The sequence below is a fragment of the Anthonomus grandis genome, chromosome 9 (genome assembly GCF_022605725.1).
Source record: "Anthonomus grandis grandis chromosome 9, icAntGran1.3, whole genome shotgun sequence".
NCBI lineage: Eukaryota > Metazoa > Arthropoda > Insecta > Coleoptera > Curculionidae > Anthonomus > Anthonomus grandis.
The window spans coordinates 9,219,906-9,236,042 of NC_065554.1; the positions used below are offsets into that span (position 1 = coordinate 9,219,906).

General features: G+C 28.8%; 1 protein-coding gene across 2 annotated transcripts in view; it reads left to right on the top strand.

Annotated features, from left to right (window-relative positions):
* LOC126740792 (zinc finger protein castor homolog 1-like) overlaps positions 1-16,137 on the top strand; it is an 86,316-nt gene that overhangs the window by 43,730 nt on the left and 26,449 nt on the right. For both annotated transcript variants that reach the window (XM_050446967.1, XM_050446966.1), the window contains exons 4-5: positions 4,485-4,828; positions 7,357-7,441. In XM_050446967.1, the coding sequence (XP_050302924.1) occupies positions 4,485-4,828; positions 7,357-7,441 (429 nt within the window). The remainder of the gene's footprint in view (positions 1-4,484; positions 4,829-7,356; positions 7,442-16,137) is intronic.

Genomic DNA, 16,137 nt, shown 5'->3' on the forward strand with positions numbered 1-16,137 from the left:
ACAATTTCATCAAATTGCCTAAAATAAAAATGGTTTGGATTCTTTGAGTGCCTTTTGACGTACTTTTGTTTACTCTCTATATTAAGAGCCTGCTATTTATGAAAAAAATTGCTTAAATCATTTATCAGATCTTTCCATATTAGGTGTAAAAAAGCTGTAAAACAATTATTTTTCAATTAGGACTGTTGTATTCCGACTTGCGTTCATCAAGTTGTTCTATTTTTTAAGGTATTATAAATGGTAATTATACAGGAAACAGGGTTTTCAGTGTTAAGGATCTTTAAGATTTCTCAAATGGTAAGAATTAATTGAGAAAAAGGTAATTTAGCTTACAGGAACGTATTTTATGTCATTTTTAATGACAATGCAAATTCTTAAGTAATTATTATTTACAGCAAAAACCCCATATTTTTTTAAAATTAAATAGACAAAAGCTAGAAACTATTACCGTAACTGATAGTAGTTAAAACTATCACGCGAACAAATAAAAAAATGAATTGCATTAAATATGGATAATTTATCTTATGAAAAATTACCATGACATCATCGTTTTACTTGTATAACCCGGTAATTCAGTGTCTTAACAATTTTTTATAATCACAATTTAATATATTTTTAATATAATAATAATTTTCCTTGAGAAATCTCAAATATTAAATTTGTATGTTATGCATGGTTACCACATCCCATATACGTATCAAACCCAATTACAATGTCGAAATAAAAAAAAATATTTGTAGTTCAAAATTATTAATGAATAATCAATTTTTTATCGAAACACTTAAATTAAAAATAAATTACCTGGAATATTGCAAAGCTGTTTAATTTTTCAAAGTAGGATAGTATGACATCAAACTATTTGAACGCACATAAAAAAGAAATTACATATTATACACGTTGTTGCAAAATTTTTTAATCGACAACATGTGTTTTTAATTTAATTTTTTTCTGATTAAATAATATTTAGGAAACATTTTATGGTACAATACATAATTTATATTTAAATTCGTTAAATATATTAAGACTTATCTCATCAGAATTCAAAGTGTGTTGAACCTCTCTTCAGTCGCCGAACTGAAGAAGACAAATTTATAAAAGATTTATGGTTCCGTGTAAAAAAGTGGGGAACACGAATATCATAAATTATATATTTGAATACTGAATAACGATAAGAAAATATTAAAGGAGTTTTAGGCTAATTAACGCTAAACATTTTTTCTTTTATATAAAAACGTTCTATTTTATTATTTATTAAAGATAACAGTTTTTTAATAGTAGTTCCTACAAATCTTTAATATAATATTTATTTTAATTTTATCTTCTTTTTCTAACACTAGACGCAAGCAACACATCATATATTATTATCGTTAAATATACAGGGTTATTTTTTATAAGAAGGTTATGCTTTTGGGGGATGATAAAGGACGTTCAAATATAACTTTTGATATAAGACACTATGGGTCGGAAATGCCCCAGAAGCAAACAGGGGGTTAAGGTTTTTAAAAAAATTAAGAAATTAATTTTTAGTTTTTTGACTGTTTAAGATATCGGTGTCAAATTTTCTCAATAAAGCTACCTAATAAAGATGCTTTAAATGTAAAAAGTAAATGTTTTAGTTTCAACCAGTGGCGTAGATCAGATAGGCATTAGCGTAATTTTTTAATTAAAAAAAAAATAGTACGCCAGTGATAATCAAAAATTGTAAGAATCCTTGGTTCATTTAACAGAAAAAAAGGGTATCCTGCATCTTTTTCCCAAAAGACACCATCTTATCAGAATTTAAAAATAAATAAATTTAATAAAAACTAAGGAAAAAAAATTATTGGATAACGTTAAAAAATACTAAATAATAAATAATAATTATTAATAATTAATTTAAAAGGTGCTCAAAGTGGCCGCCATTTTGTTGGATACAGAGCCTGCAGCGTAATGTTAAATTGTCGCGAATTTTCTGAATAACTTCACTCCTATCTTTAATTTCGCCTGCAGCTACTGCAATGCGAGCCAAAATATCATGTTCATCTGGCACAGGTGTAGAATAAATAACTTGGTCCAAATGACCCCACAAATAAAAATCACAGGGATTTAAATCGGGGGAGCGCGCTGGCCAAGCCACTGGACCTACCCTCCCAATCCAACGTCTAGGATATCTTTGGTTCAAATATTCCCTGACAACTCGACCATAGTGTGCCGGATAACCATCATGTTGAAGCCATATTATTTGCCGAACATCCAATGCACATCTTCTAAAAGTTCAGGCAGTACATCTCGAAGAAAAATCAAATAATTCCCTGGAATGAGACGTCTTGGCAAAATGTACGGACCAATCAAGTTCTCCCTTACAATGCCTGCCCAAACATTCACAGATAATTTTTGTTGGTAGCCACGGATAAATTTAGCATCAGGGTTTTATAATTTTTGTATCTATACTTTTCTCACATAACCTCAACGTCTTCGAGTAAAACGTGAAAAAAACATATTTATATAAAGTGAAATACGCATATGAAAATTGCAATTTTTTATCGAAAATAAGAGAAAATTTAGTTTTCTTAGTCATTATTACAAATGTTTTGAAAAATTTCAATTTTTTTTCATTGGACAACTTTATTTAGGTTTAAATGCAGTTTTCAAATTAAAACTAATGGTATAATTTATTAATCCGTAGAATATGCCACACCTCAAATATGTGATAAAATAACCCCAATATTACATTTATTGTGTGTAGAATACTTTTCATACACGTATATATCTTATAGTGCAATATTGGAATATCATACACAAAGAAAATTAGAAAAAAGTAGGAAATGCATGAACGTGAATGAAACAATAAATATGTCAAATAAAATAACTCAAGAATATAAATTCGCTCAAAACTAATCAAGGATTTAAACAATAAAATTTATTTTAGAAAAATGCAGTGGGGTACTTTTTTTTATTAAATAATATTTACGATAAATCCCTTATGTAGGCCATTGGTAAAAACTAAGTTTTTGCTTTGTACATCGCAAAATGATGCATAAAACACATCTGCAAATTAAAATATAAATGTCTACATTGTTAGTAAAGTTATTGTAAAAAATCTAATTCCATTAAACATTAAACGTCATTTTATAAACGTCTGTTAATAGTATACAATATACTATCCTTATGTGCTTAACTTTTATGAAATAATAATTGTGTATTATTAACATGTAACAAACCTTGTTGTTAAACGTGAATAAAACAAACATAATATTAAATTCCTTAACATACATCATGCTGACGTTTTATCCGATATTTATAGTTGAAGTTCAACCAAAGTACATCTGGTGTAATCCAAAAATAAACGTTTATTTAATTATCGTGTGTTGGTTGTGTATTATGTTCTCTAAAATTTCATTTTGATGCCTTTGTAATTTATTTTATTCTAATTTTTTTCTTTGAAATTCTTAAAATGATTCACATTATGTCTTTTCTATATTTTTCAAATTTTGCGAACATTCTACAAAATAACCGTTGGATTTACATTTTATATTCCTAATCACTATGCTTTGTTTTTTTTTTCCTAGTTTTTTCTTTTCTATCCTAATTTGGTAGTAATTATCTAGATCACTTAGTCCTACTTTATTTTTAAACGTTTTATTGAAAAAATTAAGAATGACATCTCGCATAAGCTCGATAATCTCAGGTATACCAAAAATTAAAATATTTTTTTAAAGTTTTTCATTTTTTATATTTATTGTTTCCTAGCCCCTATTTTTGTTTATTTAATATTTTCTGATAATATGAAGTTTTATTAATTTATTATGTAATAAAATGTAAATAGAGCAACTTTTTAGATCCTAAAATATTGTTATTTAATTATATTTTTGATTTTGTAGACTTTTTTAAACTTCATTAATTTTTTAAATACAATTAGTTATTTCTTTTAAGTTTTAAACCATTATATCAAAATATTATATTATTCTCTAATTTACTATAAATATTTGGATACTAGTCTGAAATCAAAAAAATTAACTGAAAAATTGGTAATGGTACAGTAAAATGAGAATAATAAAAAAAGAGAAGAATAAGAAGTTACAGAAGCTCTAAGAATTCTACAAGGAACTAGTAGAGTATAGGAATAATTCGATGTCTTTCTTTATAAATTTCTTAATTTATGCCTAGTCTATACTGCTTACCTTTCTACAAGTAAAATATTCACAAATAGTAAAGCGCTTTAAAGAAAGCCAAAACGCTTTTCATCTTATATATAAAATCTTTTTAAACGTTAACAACTTCTCTATAGCACGCGAAAACTCCATTTAATTTACCAACTTTGACGAATGTGTTTTAGGTAGCCATATGAGACCTGAAATATCTCTTGTAGCTCGTTTATATGATTGTCTAGCTTGACTCATTTAACTACCATATTATTTTTTTTACCGAACCCAACCGCACCTATTTTAACACACCGACAACGGTTTATTGCCTTTAAGTATTGATTTATAGAATTACTTTTTCAGGGAAAATTTTTGAAAATCTCAGCCTCACTGCCGCTACAAAACCGTCTCTTAGTGAACCGCCAACCCCACCTTCAACCCCTTTATCTCCAAAACAGGGTGGAGAATCGACCAGAAGCGCTCATTTTAATCAAGCAACTTCTTCTAGTCATTTCTCTGCAATGGGTTTTCCTATGCCACTAAGCCATTCTGGGATGACCAATCAAGAATCGAAGACTGGTCAGAGTTTCCCATTAAATTTGAATATGAAAAAGGAATTTGGAGGGTTTGTCAATGGCAGTTCGGAGGACTTTGAAGATGGGATGAGAAATAAAGGAGAGATGGAGCGGGATGATAGTAGAAATACGGTAAGTTCTGTTTATTTTATAGATGCACCCAGAAAACTAATTATTTTTCAAAATGCCATTAAATTTGATGAAAATTTATCTACTTTTCAAATCTAGCAATTTTATTGTGTAGGTTTTTTTTCCACGATTAAAATCGAATAACGACACCACAAAAACTGGGCTAATTTTGGAAGTATGTTTTCTCACAGTACGCCTAATTGCGTATTCATTATCTTTTTCCTCTATTTCTGAAAAATTGGCGGTGATTAACGCGCTAAAGAGTTTTCGTAGGTAATTTTTTTTCAGATTGTAATTGCACTTTATAGCCGGTTTTTCTTAATTTGATGGAACATTATTTCTACCTGTAAAGAGTGTAAATTATCATGTTTTGATAAAATTAAAAATTAATATTGATATTCTTAGTGCTTTAGAAACAGATTCTTAGGAAAACCGGTTAAAAAAAAAACCAACAAAGAATTTAATCTTATATTTCATTCATAATTGTGATAGTACTATGCTAGATTATCAAAAATCAAAATGTCCAGGATATTTTTAAAGGAAGTGTACCTACCCAGTCTGGATCGTCAAATGGTGTAAACGCTTTAACGCCTTCAAACTTTAACATTTAAAAATACAGTGCTTTCATTTTAAAACGAACCACCCTTAATAACTTCTTTAAAAAAGAAAAAAAAAACATTAATTTTATATTTGACACAGCTCTGTCAATCGCCTCCTCACCTCCAACTAACCTTACTTTGATATTGAAACTTCCATCTTGTGACACATTTGCAGCATTAAAATATATATTGAACAGTACCAAAAAAATTATAAATCGGTGGACGTACCAGTGCATAGTGAGCTCAAATGTCTGGTAATAATGAATATTTTATCGACGTCATACTTTGAGTGGCTAGTGTTATACATTATTTTAAAGGGCATACAATGTATGTTTATGGACCTATAAACAGTAAGTGTGTAAAAAATTTGCAATTTAATCAGTTGACAGAATTTATTTAAAGAAATAATAATAAAGTCTGGTTTGAAATTCCTCATACATTTTGGAATGTATTTGTTCGCTAATATCTCTACATTCGCAAATAATTTAATCCCTTAAATTATTGACATTTTCAGGTGGAGTTTTATAAACTTTGCTTTTGAAATACCCCCTAAAGAAAAAATCTAGTGGTGTTAAGTCTGGCGACCGTGCAGGCCATTCAATTGCACCATGCCTACCAACCCATATCCCTGAAAACTGTTTATTAAGCCACTCTCAAACTATCAAAGCGTAGTGCGGGGGAGCTCTATCTTATTGGAAATACAAATTATTTTTGTTTAGTATCCCAACACCATTTTCATCCACTTACTTTTTCGAAGATTGGATGATTGACGAATAAATTTGTGCAGTTAAATTTTCTTCCGAAAAAAATGGTCCTATGATTTCGATGATGAACTATTTGGCCTCAATGAACTATTTAGTACCGAACATTTTTGCTGTTAAATCGCTTTAACTTGCATAATTTTTTTTGCGATGTAATATGGAAATTTGTTTGCCATTTAAAATAATGGAGATGAACTACAAAACAACCATTTGACCTACCAAAGTTGAAGTTGATAAAATATCTTTTATTACCACTTATACGTCAAGGAATTTTATTTTTATTGGTACTATTGAATAGACATTTTAATGCTGCTTATTGCAATGATGTGGCATACGATGGGGGTTTCCATTTGACATATCAAAGTGAGGTTAGGTGAAGGTGAGGAGGTGATTAACAGAACTTTGTCAAATATAAAATGAAACGTTCGCCTGTATATTTTAATTGAAGTTATTAGGGTGGTTCGAAAGTGAAAGCATTATATAAGATGTATGGTTCTGGCCCTTACTGAAAACTTTATCCAATATAATTAAATTCAATCTTAGAACCAAATCCCTTACCTGAAGATTCGTCTAGCAATTCTTTATATTTTATGGAAGGAAGTAAGTCTGTTTCACTCTCAAAATAGCATACTTAAAAGCACGGATTTTACTAAAGTTTTCAAGTATTATATTAATATAAAAATAATTTATGAATATTCCAATTTTTTTTATATTTTAAACTAATTGCTTTTTAAACTAATTACTAAGTCTAGCTTTATCTTCTCAAGCTATTATCAATTGCTGTTAATATATTTTTTTTTATTTAGTAGAGCTCTTCCAAGATAGAGATATCGCCTTCCCATCTTAGACCTGCATTTAAGTTAACTGTAACAAAAAAATTTATATTAAGAAAAAGAATTCGCTATTATATTATACTATACACTATACAAAATTAATTGAGTTATATTAGTTAAACCTGAAAATATAAATTAAAAATGATCAAAAACATTGACCGAGAAAATTCTCACCAATGTTTTTTTCTTTCTCGACAAACCGCTCTATTTTTATTTAATTTACACCGTGTACTAGAAAATGGTATTTAAAAAGTAATTAGGCGTTCTTCAGATTAATTATTGGTTTCTATCTGAAAATTAACATTTTTTCTTTTTATTAATAACAAAAATTATTTCAGGGTATATTTTCTGGCAACCTTGCATTTACTCATTTAAGTAAGACTGACAGTACGTCTCCGCCACCTATGGAATCTCCTTTAAGCGGTAAGTCAATTTTTAAACGCCCCTGTATGCATAGTGGTAAAATAATAATTAATTTTAAATTTTCGTAATAAAATCGCCAGATTCTCGTATAGAGAAAACCAATAAAATGGTTCTGCAAAGTGGATTTTATTGTCACTTTTAAATTTTATAACCGTGCTTCCATTGTCAACAGTCCAGTCCGTTGATGCTTATTTTAATACTATACCAAGAACTACGACTTTTGTTTGAGATTCATTGATTCTGAAGTAAAAATACAGTGATGTCACGGTTTTTATAAAAATCGTATTCTATTTGGTGTAAGGTATAATCCACTCCTAAAAAAATTAATAATAAAAGCAATAAAAAGCAATTTTAACCGAGCAACAGTAAACGCAAATTGATGTGTTTTTAAAGTTGGGGACATCACGAAGAGATGGTAAAAATTTAAATAATAAATTGGGAGTCACTTTAGGCGAATTAAATCAAATATGTCAGAGGCAATTTAAGTCAATTTAGTCGGTTTTTGTGACGGTAGTAAAATAACGCATTCTTCTGGCTTAATAAAAGTTTATTTGGTTTGTTAAAAAATCACTTGTTTACTTTATTAAGTCAATCTTTCGTCTTGCTTTAAATTGGACACGTTCCGTAGATTAAAGCAGATGTTTCCAAAAAAATATTTTTATTAATTCTAGGCATTATAGCTAATTTAAACACTATCTTTTAAAGATCAGAACTTTACTACTACATTAATTTTTTTTCATCATTTATCATTAAATACTAAATATACTTTACCATTTTTTTTATTTTACAATTTTGGTTACTAATCAGGGTCAATAGTAATTAACTTAACTTAATTAATAACACACGAATAATCATGCTTAAAAGGGCTTTTTAGATCACAATAATTCTTTTGAATGCAATATTTTCTTTTTACCTTTCCTGCTAGTAATTATGCATTAAATTATAAAAAAGCATAACTTAAATGGACATGGAGCCCTGGTTATTTTAAAAAATTCTGCATTTAATATTTTTTAAGAATTTAATATTTGAATAACTATAGAAGTATTAAAACATTTTTGAACATGATTTTTATTAGATCACAAGATTTAAGCATAAAATTAGTTTAAGCATGATTATACATCTTTTGATCAAATTTATTACACTTAGAAGTAGCTTTCACTACAACTATGTGAGAGGTAGAATTGACCTTCAGTTTCCATTAAAACTCCTTAATAAAACACAATGTAGGCAATAAGCAATAAAATACCTAATAAATCGGATTTTTTCCAAAAATTTAAATAACACAAAAAGGTTCGCGACGTGCAGAACCGTAAACGTCAAGATTTACAATTTAACTTTACGAGGTCTAGCAAGTATTTTTTTTTAAACCGGTAAATTTATACTTTATACCCTTTTATGCTGGCGCAAAAATCGCGAGAATCGTAAAGTCTGGACATTTTTTGAATATCCGGTTTTATTATTACTAGGATCGGTTAATATACATTGTAGCCAGTTTGCATACGGGGGCAACACATAAAATGTTGTTTTAAAACACTACAATAAATCGCCAAGACAGCAGATGTGGTCGGTCATGAAATTGGTGACAAGCTCAATATATTCCAATTTAATGAAAAAAGTCACATCCCATATATTTCCTTTAATGAATAGACTAAATACTTTTTTATTTTATGAGAAAAAAAATCTCAAGCACAAAACAGCTCGTCGTCATCCAGTCCCGGCCAACGTGCTTTTAAATGAAATCACGGGATTTTCGAATTATAATGACTGAACCCATGTCCATATAGAATCTGAAAACACACTTGTACAAATATAAAAGCCTTTGAAACTCGAAAAGAGAAAAGAGTTAAGATTTCGTGGGACTTTGACCCTTATGCGGAGGCTGCACAAAGGCTTTTTTGTCCATTACCGCACCGGGTTGTCGGCTTATGTAATTCGAATGCGTTTGTCTGAAAATTGAATTAAAAAATTTTTGACCCTCTTTTTTTTTTTTCGTGGAGCCATAGTTCAAACATCTGGTTGATGGCGACAGGAACTTATAGTTCAATAATACCATCAGCTTTTTTTTCTAAAAGGGGTTATAGACTAGGATTAAATTAAATTCAATTTTTTTTTTTAATTATGTTTTATTATTTTATACATTTTTGCATAATTGTCCACAAATTGGCAAATATTTGTTTTTTAATAAGTCAGTAAAAGCTGCTATTTTCTTTATGTAATGGCCTTTATTCTTTTTGCTTTGAGATAAAAAAAAAGTTCTCTATTTACAGTTTTTCTTAAATCTTTTTTTTCCTTGTGAAAATAGCCGCTATAATTAATTAACAAATACAAAAACAACAATATTCTATTTATTTAAAAAATAATATATACTCATTGTTTTCCGTGTAATTCATATAATATAAGATATTTAAAAATTAACTAACCACATCTAAGTAAGCGTTTATTACTTAAAATAAATTAGCCGGCGAATTATTTTAAATACAATGGATAAACTGACTTAAAGTTTACTCATTTATTTAGCAGAAAAAATAAAAGTACAATAACAATATTTATGTAAACATATCTCCATTTCACCTAAAGGTAACCAAAAAATAATAATTTACAATGTCGATATATCCATTCTCAACAACAAAATGACTAACCTTGGCATCCTTTAGCTAACCTTCAGTACGCTGATAATTTTTGTTTGTACACAACAAATAAAACCTTAGACCAGTGCTTGCATGTCTTGAACTATACCATCAACGACTATCAAAATTATTTTAACCACATGGTTTGGAATTGGCTCCACTCAGCAATTTCAATTCTTACGAAGTATAAAGTTAAACATCGGAAAAATGTACAGCTAAAAAATTTGGTCATTCTTTGTGTAATTTCAAAAAGTCTTCAACCAGAAGGCTTTGACCGTGGCAAATCCAAGCATAATTAGTAATGTAATTATTGTACTTGCTGGTAATTTGTTCCAGAGCCTTTTTTATGTTAGTTCTGTTGTCACTGATAATAGCTAGAAATTTTAAAGCTACCAATTCCTTCAACACTTTTTCAATTTCTGAGGTCAAAAATGTTCCTAATGTTTATCATCTTTAGTATATATTGATTTATAAGATACAGGAAGAGGTGTGTTGATAACAAAATTAAATATAGAGTAATTTCTGTAATTTGACCATTCATCCACTGGTAAGCTTAAGATAGGTATTTCGCTAATTCTTGAAAAAACTGCAGTTTTTACCCTACTGTACTCAGATTCTAGGAGTATATTTGACAACTGGTAACGAAAGGGTAGTTTATATGCACATCTTATTGTCTTGAATACACCCAATACTTTTTTATCTATCACATCTGAGGGAGCTCCGGAGACATAAATAGTCCTTGTGAGTATTTCATCAATCTTGTTATTTTCTTGAGAGGACATGGTATCAAAATATGTTGTACCCTGTGATGCTTAAAAAATACTTGAAAATGAAGAACCAGCTGATGAAGGTATAGGCCTGACTAGTGAAGCAATTTCTGAGTCTATAAATTTTTCTTGCCCGTGCTGAGAGGTAGTTCAAGTATCAGTAGTATCACTATCTTCTAATATATGGGTTGAACTTAGCGTGGTGTTATTGTTACTACCGGAAACATTTCTTTAGAAGAAAAGAATGTCTATTATATTTTAACACCTTTTAGTAAATGTTGGAATTGTCTAGTAGCATTTCTTTTGAAAATGTTTAACAATATCTACCGGAATAGTTGTCGTAATCTTTAATATTGCAGTATCTCCAAACATCACTCTTCGGCTTAACTATATTAACGCAGCTTCAAAATAAACAGCATGTATTTCGGGAAGAAGTCAACTTGAAAATGCTTACTCACCTGTTCAAATATCACGTAACAAGCCAAAACAATTAAAGTTATTTAACAGATACCTATCGCACTGCTAGTTATAATAATTATAAACAACACTCTGTATAACAATAATGGCACTAATTATGATGAGAACAGGAAGACGATTTACAAAATATCACTTGCCATGGTCCACAGTCCACGGGGAACCACAGAATCGTCACAACTCAGATTTCAGGTGGTAGAGCTGGCCAAATAGTCAAAAGTCAAAGTCAAAATATACTTTATTTGCTAAGTTTACAAACTTGTGCTAAAGGCTTCCTAATCCTAGAATTTATAATACTAGTATTTATTTGGTTACACAGGATACAGGACAAAAACAGAATACAGAATCCATTTTGATTGTACATAGAAGCATATTTTATATAATCAAAGAAAAAACCAAAAAAAAATAAAAGAAAAGGCGAGAACCAACATAAAACAAGAATAATAAAAAAAATTAAATAAATCTACAATCAACAGATATATAATTAATTTTAAATATTAAAATGAGTCGTTAAAATACTCTTCAGTGCTGTAGTAAGCTTTTGGGAAGATTAATTTCTTTAGTTCTCTTCTAAACTTTTTAAGGTCTGTAACAGCCCTAATCGAAAAAGGAACATGATTAAATATTTTACGACTAATAAATATAAGAGAGTTTCTCGTAAGTGAGAAGGTGGGGATTGGAAGAGATAAGTTGCCCACTTGACGAGTATTATGACTGGTGCAGGATGGTGGACTTACGGACTTATGTATGAGTGTTGCAGTTTCCAATATAAAGAGTGAGAAAACTGTTAAAATTTTTTCAGCTACAAAAAGAGGTTTACAAGAGACTCTCAGACCAATACCACACAGATACCTTAATGCTTTTTTCTGAATAGTAAAAATTATGTTAAGGGGTCCCTTGGAGCACAAACCCCAAAATGGCAACCCATAACGGATATGAGAGTCTATTAAGGCGAAATAAACTGAACGAGCAAACAACCCCCCAACTCATGCCTGGCAACCCTGACTGCAAAACAACCAGAAGAAAGTTTAGCAGCGAGGCCCAAAACGTGGGTGTAATATTAAAATAAAGGCGAGTATAAAGCGAGTATCTTGCGGTAATATTACCTAATATTATCAAATTTACCGGTAACATTACCTCGGTAATATAACTCTTTACATCTCTATGCAGTAGATTACATTTTTCTAGATATTTCAAAAACCTGTCCCGGTAACATTTTTCAGTAATTAATAATTTGGCTCATGGTGCTTGCTAGAGCAATTGGACAATAATTATATGTAAATTTCTTTCAGACTCGGTTTGTGTATGGGAACTATTATGGCATTTTTAAGTATATGTGCAGTAGTGAAGGCACTAATTTGTTTTAATATTTTTTGATTATATTTGCAAATGCAGTCTTTTCTTCCTTTTACACTATTTTTAGACTTTTATTTGTTCAGAAAAATTCCTTAGCTACATTAATAAAATAGTTGTTAAAAATCTTAGCCATCTCCTTCCTATCTTGTAATTCAAACTTATCGCAACTCAAAATACTTTTTATTTCATAAATGTTGCCTCTTTTATCACTTTCGATAATGTTTTGGGATATTTAGCATTATTTTGTGCTAGTGATTTATAATTTTTTCATTGGTTTATTTAGCATATTCGATGATAGTCTTTATTTAATATTACAATAATACCATTATTTCTTGCATGTTCCATTTTAAGTCTATCTCTCTTTATGATTGAAACTTGCGGTTTTTCACAGTAATCCAGAGTTTTATCTTTCGTTTGCATGTAAGTGACTAAGTTATTGTGAAACTCAAAATCATGCTTTTCACCCGATCAACAAACATACTAGTGCACAAATTAGTATCTCAAGAAATCAGTACATGGTCTCACATTTTTCTGTTTTTTGCTTTAAGTTTTTTAAGATTTTCATGTTTAATGACTTCAAAAGAATTATTCTGCTTTGGTGTGTGTCTCTGCCCAAGAAGACGGAAAATTAAGGAAAATAGAATAATGATCAGTATGTTCTAAGATTGACGCTTTTGATTTTTGATTTTTTTTTCATTTCCCAAATGCCTAGTAACCTTACTAACCATACTTAAATAATCATGACTATGCATCATAGTCAAATAATGGTTTGTTGATTTTTTGTCAGTTGCTCAGATGTTAATATTTATGTCACCAGTAACGATTTGGATAGAAGTGCTGTTAGAGAAAGGCACCCTGGCAAAAGCATGCTTAGCATATTTATAAAATCTTCATTTGCTATTGAGAAGCTCTTATAGGTTTCCAAAATATCGACTCGTATATGCCTCCAAAATCATCTTATATTTTTTTAGAGCGGTAACTCGATTCTGCATATTTTATTTACGAATATTTACTAAAAATGTATTTATACTAACTAACTCTTAATTACTGAAACCTTATAAGTCCTCAGTTTTTAGAAAACGTTGAATGACTATAATGAAATGCTGTTATCAGCTGATAATAGAATGACATAGTCTCTTATTATCATCCCCATAAATATATTATATTGAAAACGTCAATTAAGGTTGTTCCTTATTTAGGATCATCACTAAAGGTTTTTGAAAGAGCGTATAAACGACTTTAATCTGAGTAAAAGCAACTAATGTATTTAAACATAACAGGACATTACCAAACATACAAGACACATTTATAGTACAACATAAGATGAAACTGAAAAATGCCCACTGAAAAGCACATGGTAATTGATGGATGAGACTTTTGTCATGGTTAGACTGCTAAAATAATTTCAAATATTTTTTAAGTTGCAATTGCTAAATTATAACTGTAGGAATGAATGTAATATATTTTGATACTTTAATAATAATAACATTGCTTCTAGAATTTTTACAACTCGTTCAAAGAATATTTCATATTAAATAATGCTTGTAATGAAACTGCTAATTTTCTTAAACAAGCGAATTTTCCATTCTCTAAGAATAATAATTTCGATTGTTAAAATTAACAAAAATGCAAGAACCGTCATATATTATCACACACACATATTTTTACGAAAGTTTATATTTGTCTGATAATTATATTTCACTTTTAAAATATGCCAGAAAAAAAATATATATACTTAGTATATTTTAATATAATATAAATAAAATAAATTACTCTAATATCATTAAATTTTATATAACACTATTACAAAATAATAATTATTAGATTTAATTGTAAGATTCCCTAAAACCATTTTATGTAATTCAAATGTTAAACAATTAATAGATCTTTCCAGGCATAGTTCAATTAGTTTTCTCGAAAACTGCACAAAAAATGCATAAATATTATAAAAACCGCAAATCGCTTTATAATCAAGTGATTTTCCTATGTCAGACAATGCTATTTTAAACATTATTTATTAATTACACGTGTGCTTTGTTGTTTTTGCGGAATTATAAATTAAAAAGTGACGGTATTTCTATAATTATTTAAAATAACGTAAAAGATCTATTAAGTGAAACGCTGTAATAGGAAAGACCGAAAACGTCAAAGAATGGTTTTTATAAGCATTTTAATTTACTCTCTCAAAGTAATCCGGGTATCACAAGCAATAGCATATTAAAGCTAATTTTATGAATCCATAAGAGTGAACGTATTCTGTGAAAGAACCAGAATGCCTGTTTTAATATGGGGAAATAAAAAAGATAAATTTTGTAGAAACCAGACATCCTGTACGTTTTATATTTGGAATTCGGTTAATATGTAGTGCACTTGTATTTTGGAGAATGCTAATGCACGATAAAAGTTCATTACACTGTAATTTTGTGGTTTTTTTTTATTGGGAAACTGCGATTTTGTTAATAAAAACAGAGTTTTACGGTATTTGGCACATCGCACTTATTTTAAAAATATCCCCGAGTGACGTCCGAGATTTATCGTTTGTTGTGTATAGTTTTTAATTTTGGGTCATTAACAACGAGATTAATTAGCAGCGATATTCAAGATTTATGTTAAAAAAGCGAAATATTTGGTGACATTTATTATTTAAATTTATCGAGTATATTTTTATACTGCTTATTACAAAAATATTTATTTAAATTGACTAAAAGTTAGATAATGTTGTTTAATAATAATGATATGGCAAAATATATTTAAATCCAAAAATAGATAGAAATGTTACAAATTTATTACAAAAATAGAATTTTTTAGTCTTTTATAAATATCAAGTTTGCAGTTTGCTATTTAAAAAATGCGTTAAAAAAATTTTATTGATTGATATAGAAGAAATTTAATAAACAAATTTGTCAAAGGGTAAAGATATTTTATGTATAAGATATCCATGGATTCGAAAGATATTTTAATTTTCGTAAAAAGAGATTTTTGCTTATATAAATAATTTGATAATAATATATAAAATAATGATAATAAAACACAGAACACGCTAAATTAAAAGTTATTGAAAACTCCTATAGTTTATGGTAACCGTAAAAAATGCGATATATTGCAAAAAATACCAAATTTATGGCAAAGTTTTATATATTTTTGGCAAAAGTGAGGTAATTTTCTAAAATACGCGTAACATCGTGTTTTTTCTTTAAGTAACAATGATATATAGAAAATGTGTATGCGTATTTTAATAGGAATAATCCAACTAAGACAATTACATAATCAAAATTGATCATTAATTCCTTTTCATTCGCAATAAAGATTTGTTTAGAATGTGTTGAATTTCAGTTTTTCGTATATTTCCACAAAAATAAAAACATTTATCTAGAGGCTTAAAAAGCGTCTTCATGGATTTCTATCTTATTTGTATTAGTTAAAAAAAATTCGTGCGACTCTGAATGTGGGAATCTTCTTTCGTTCATACATC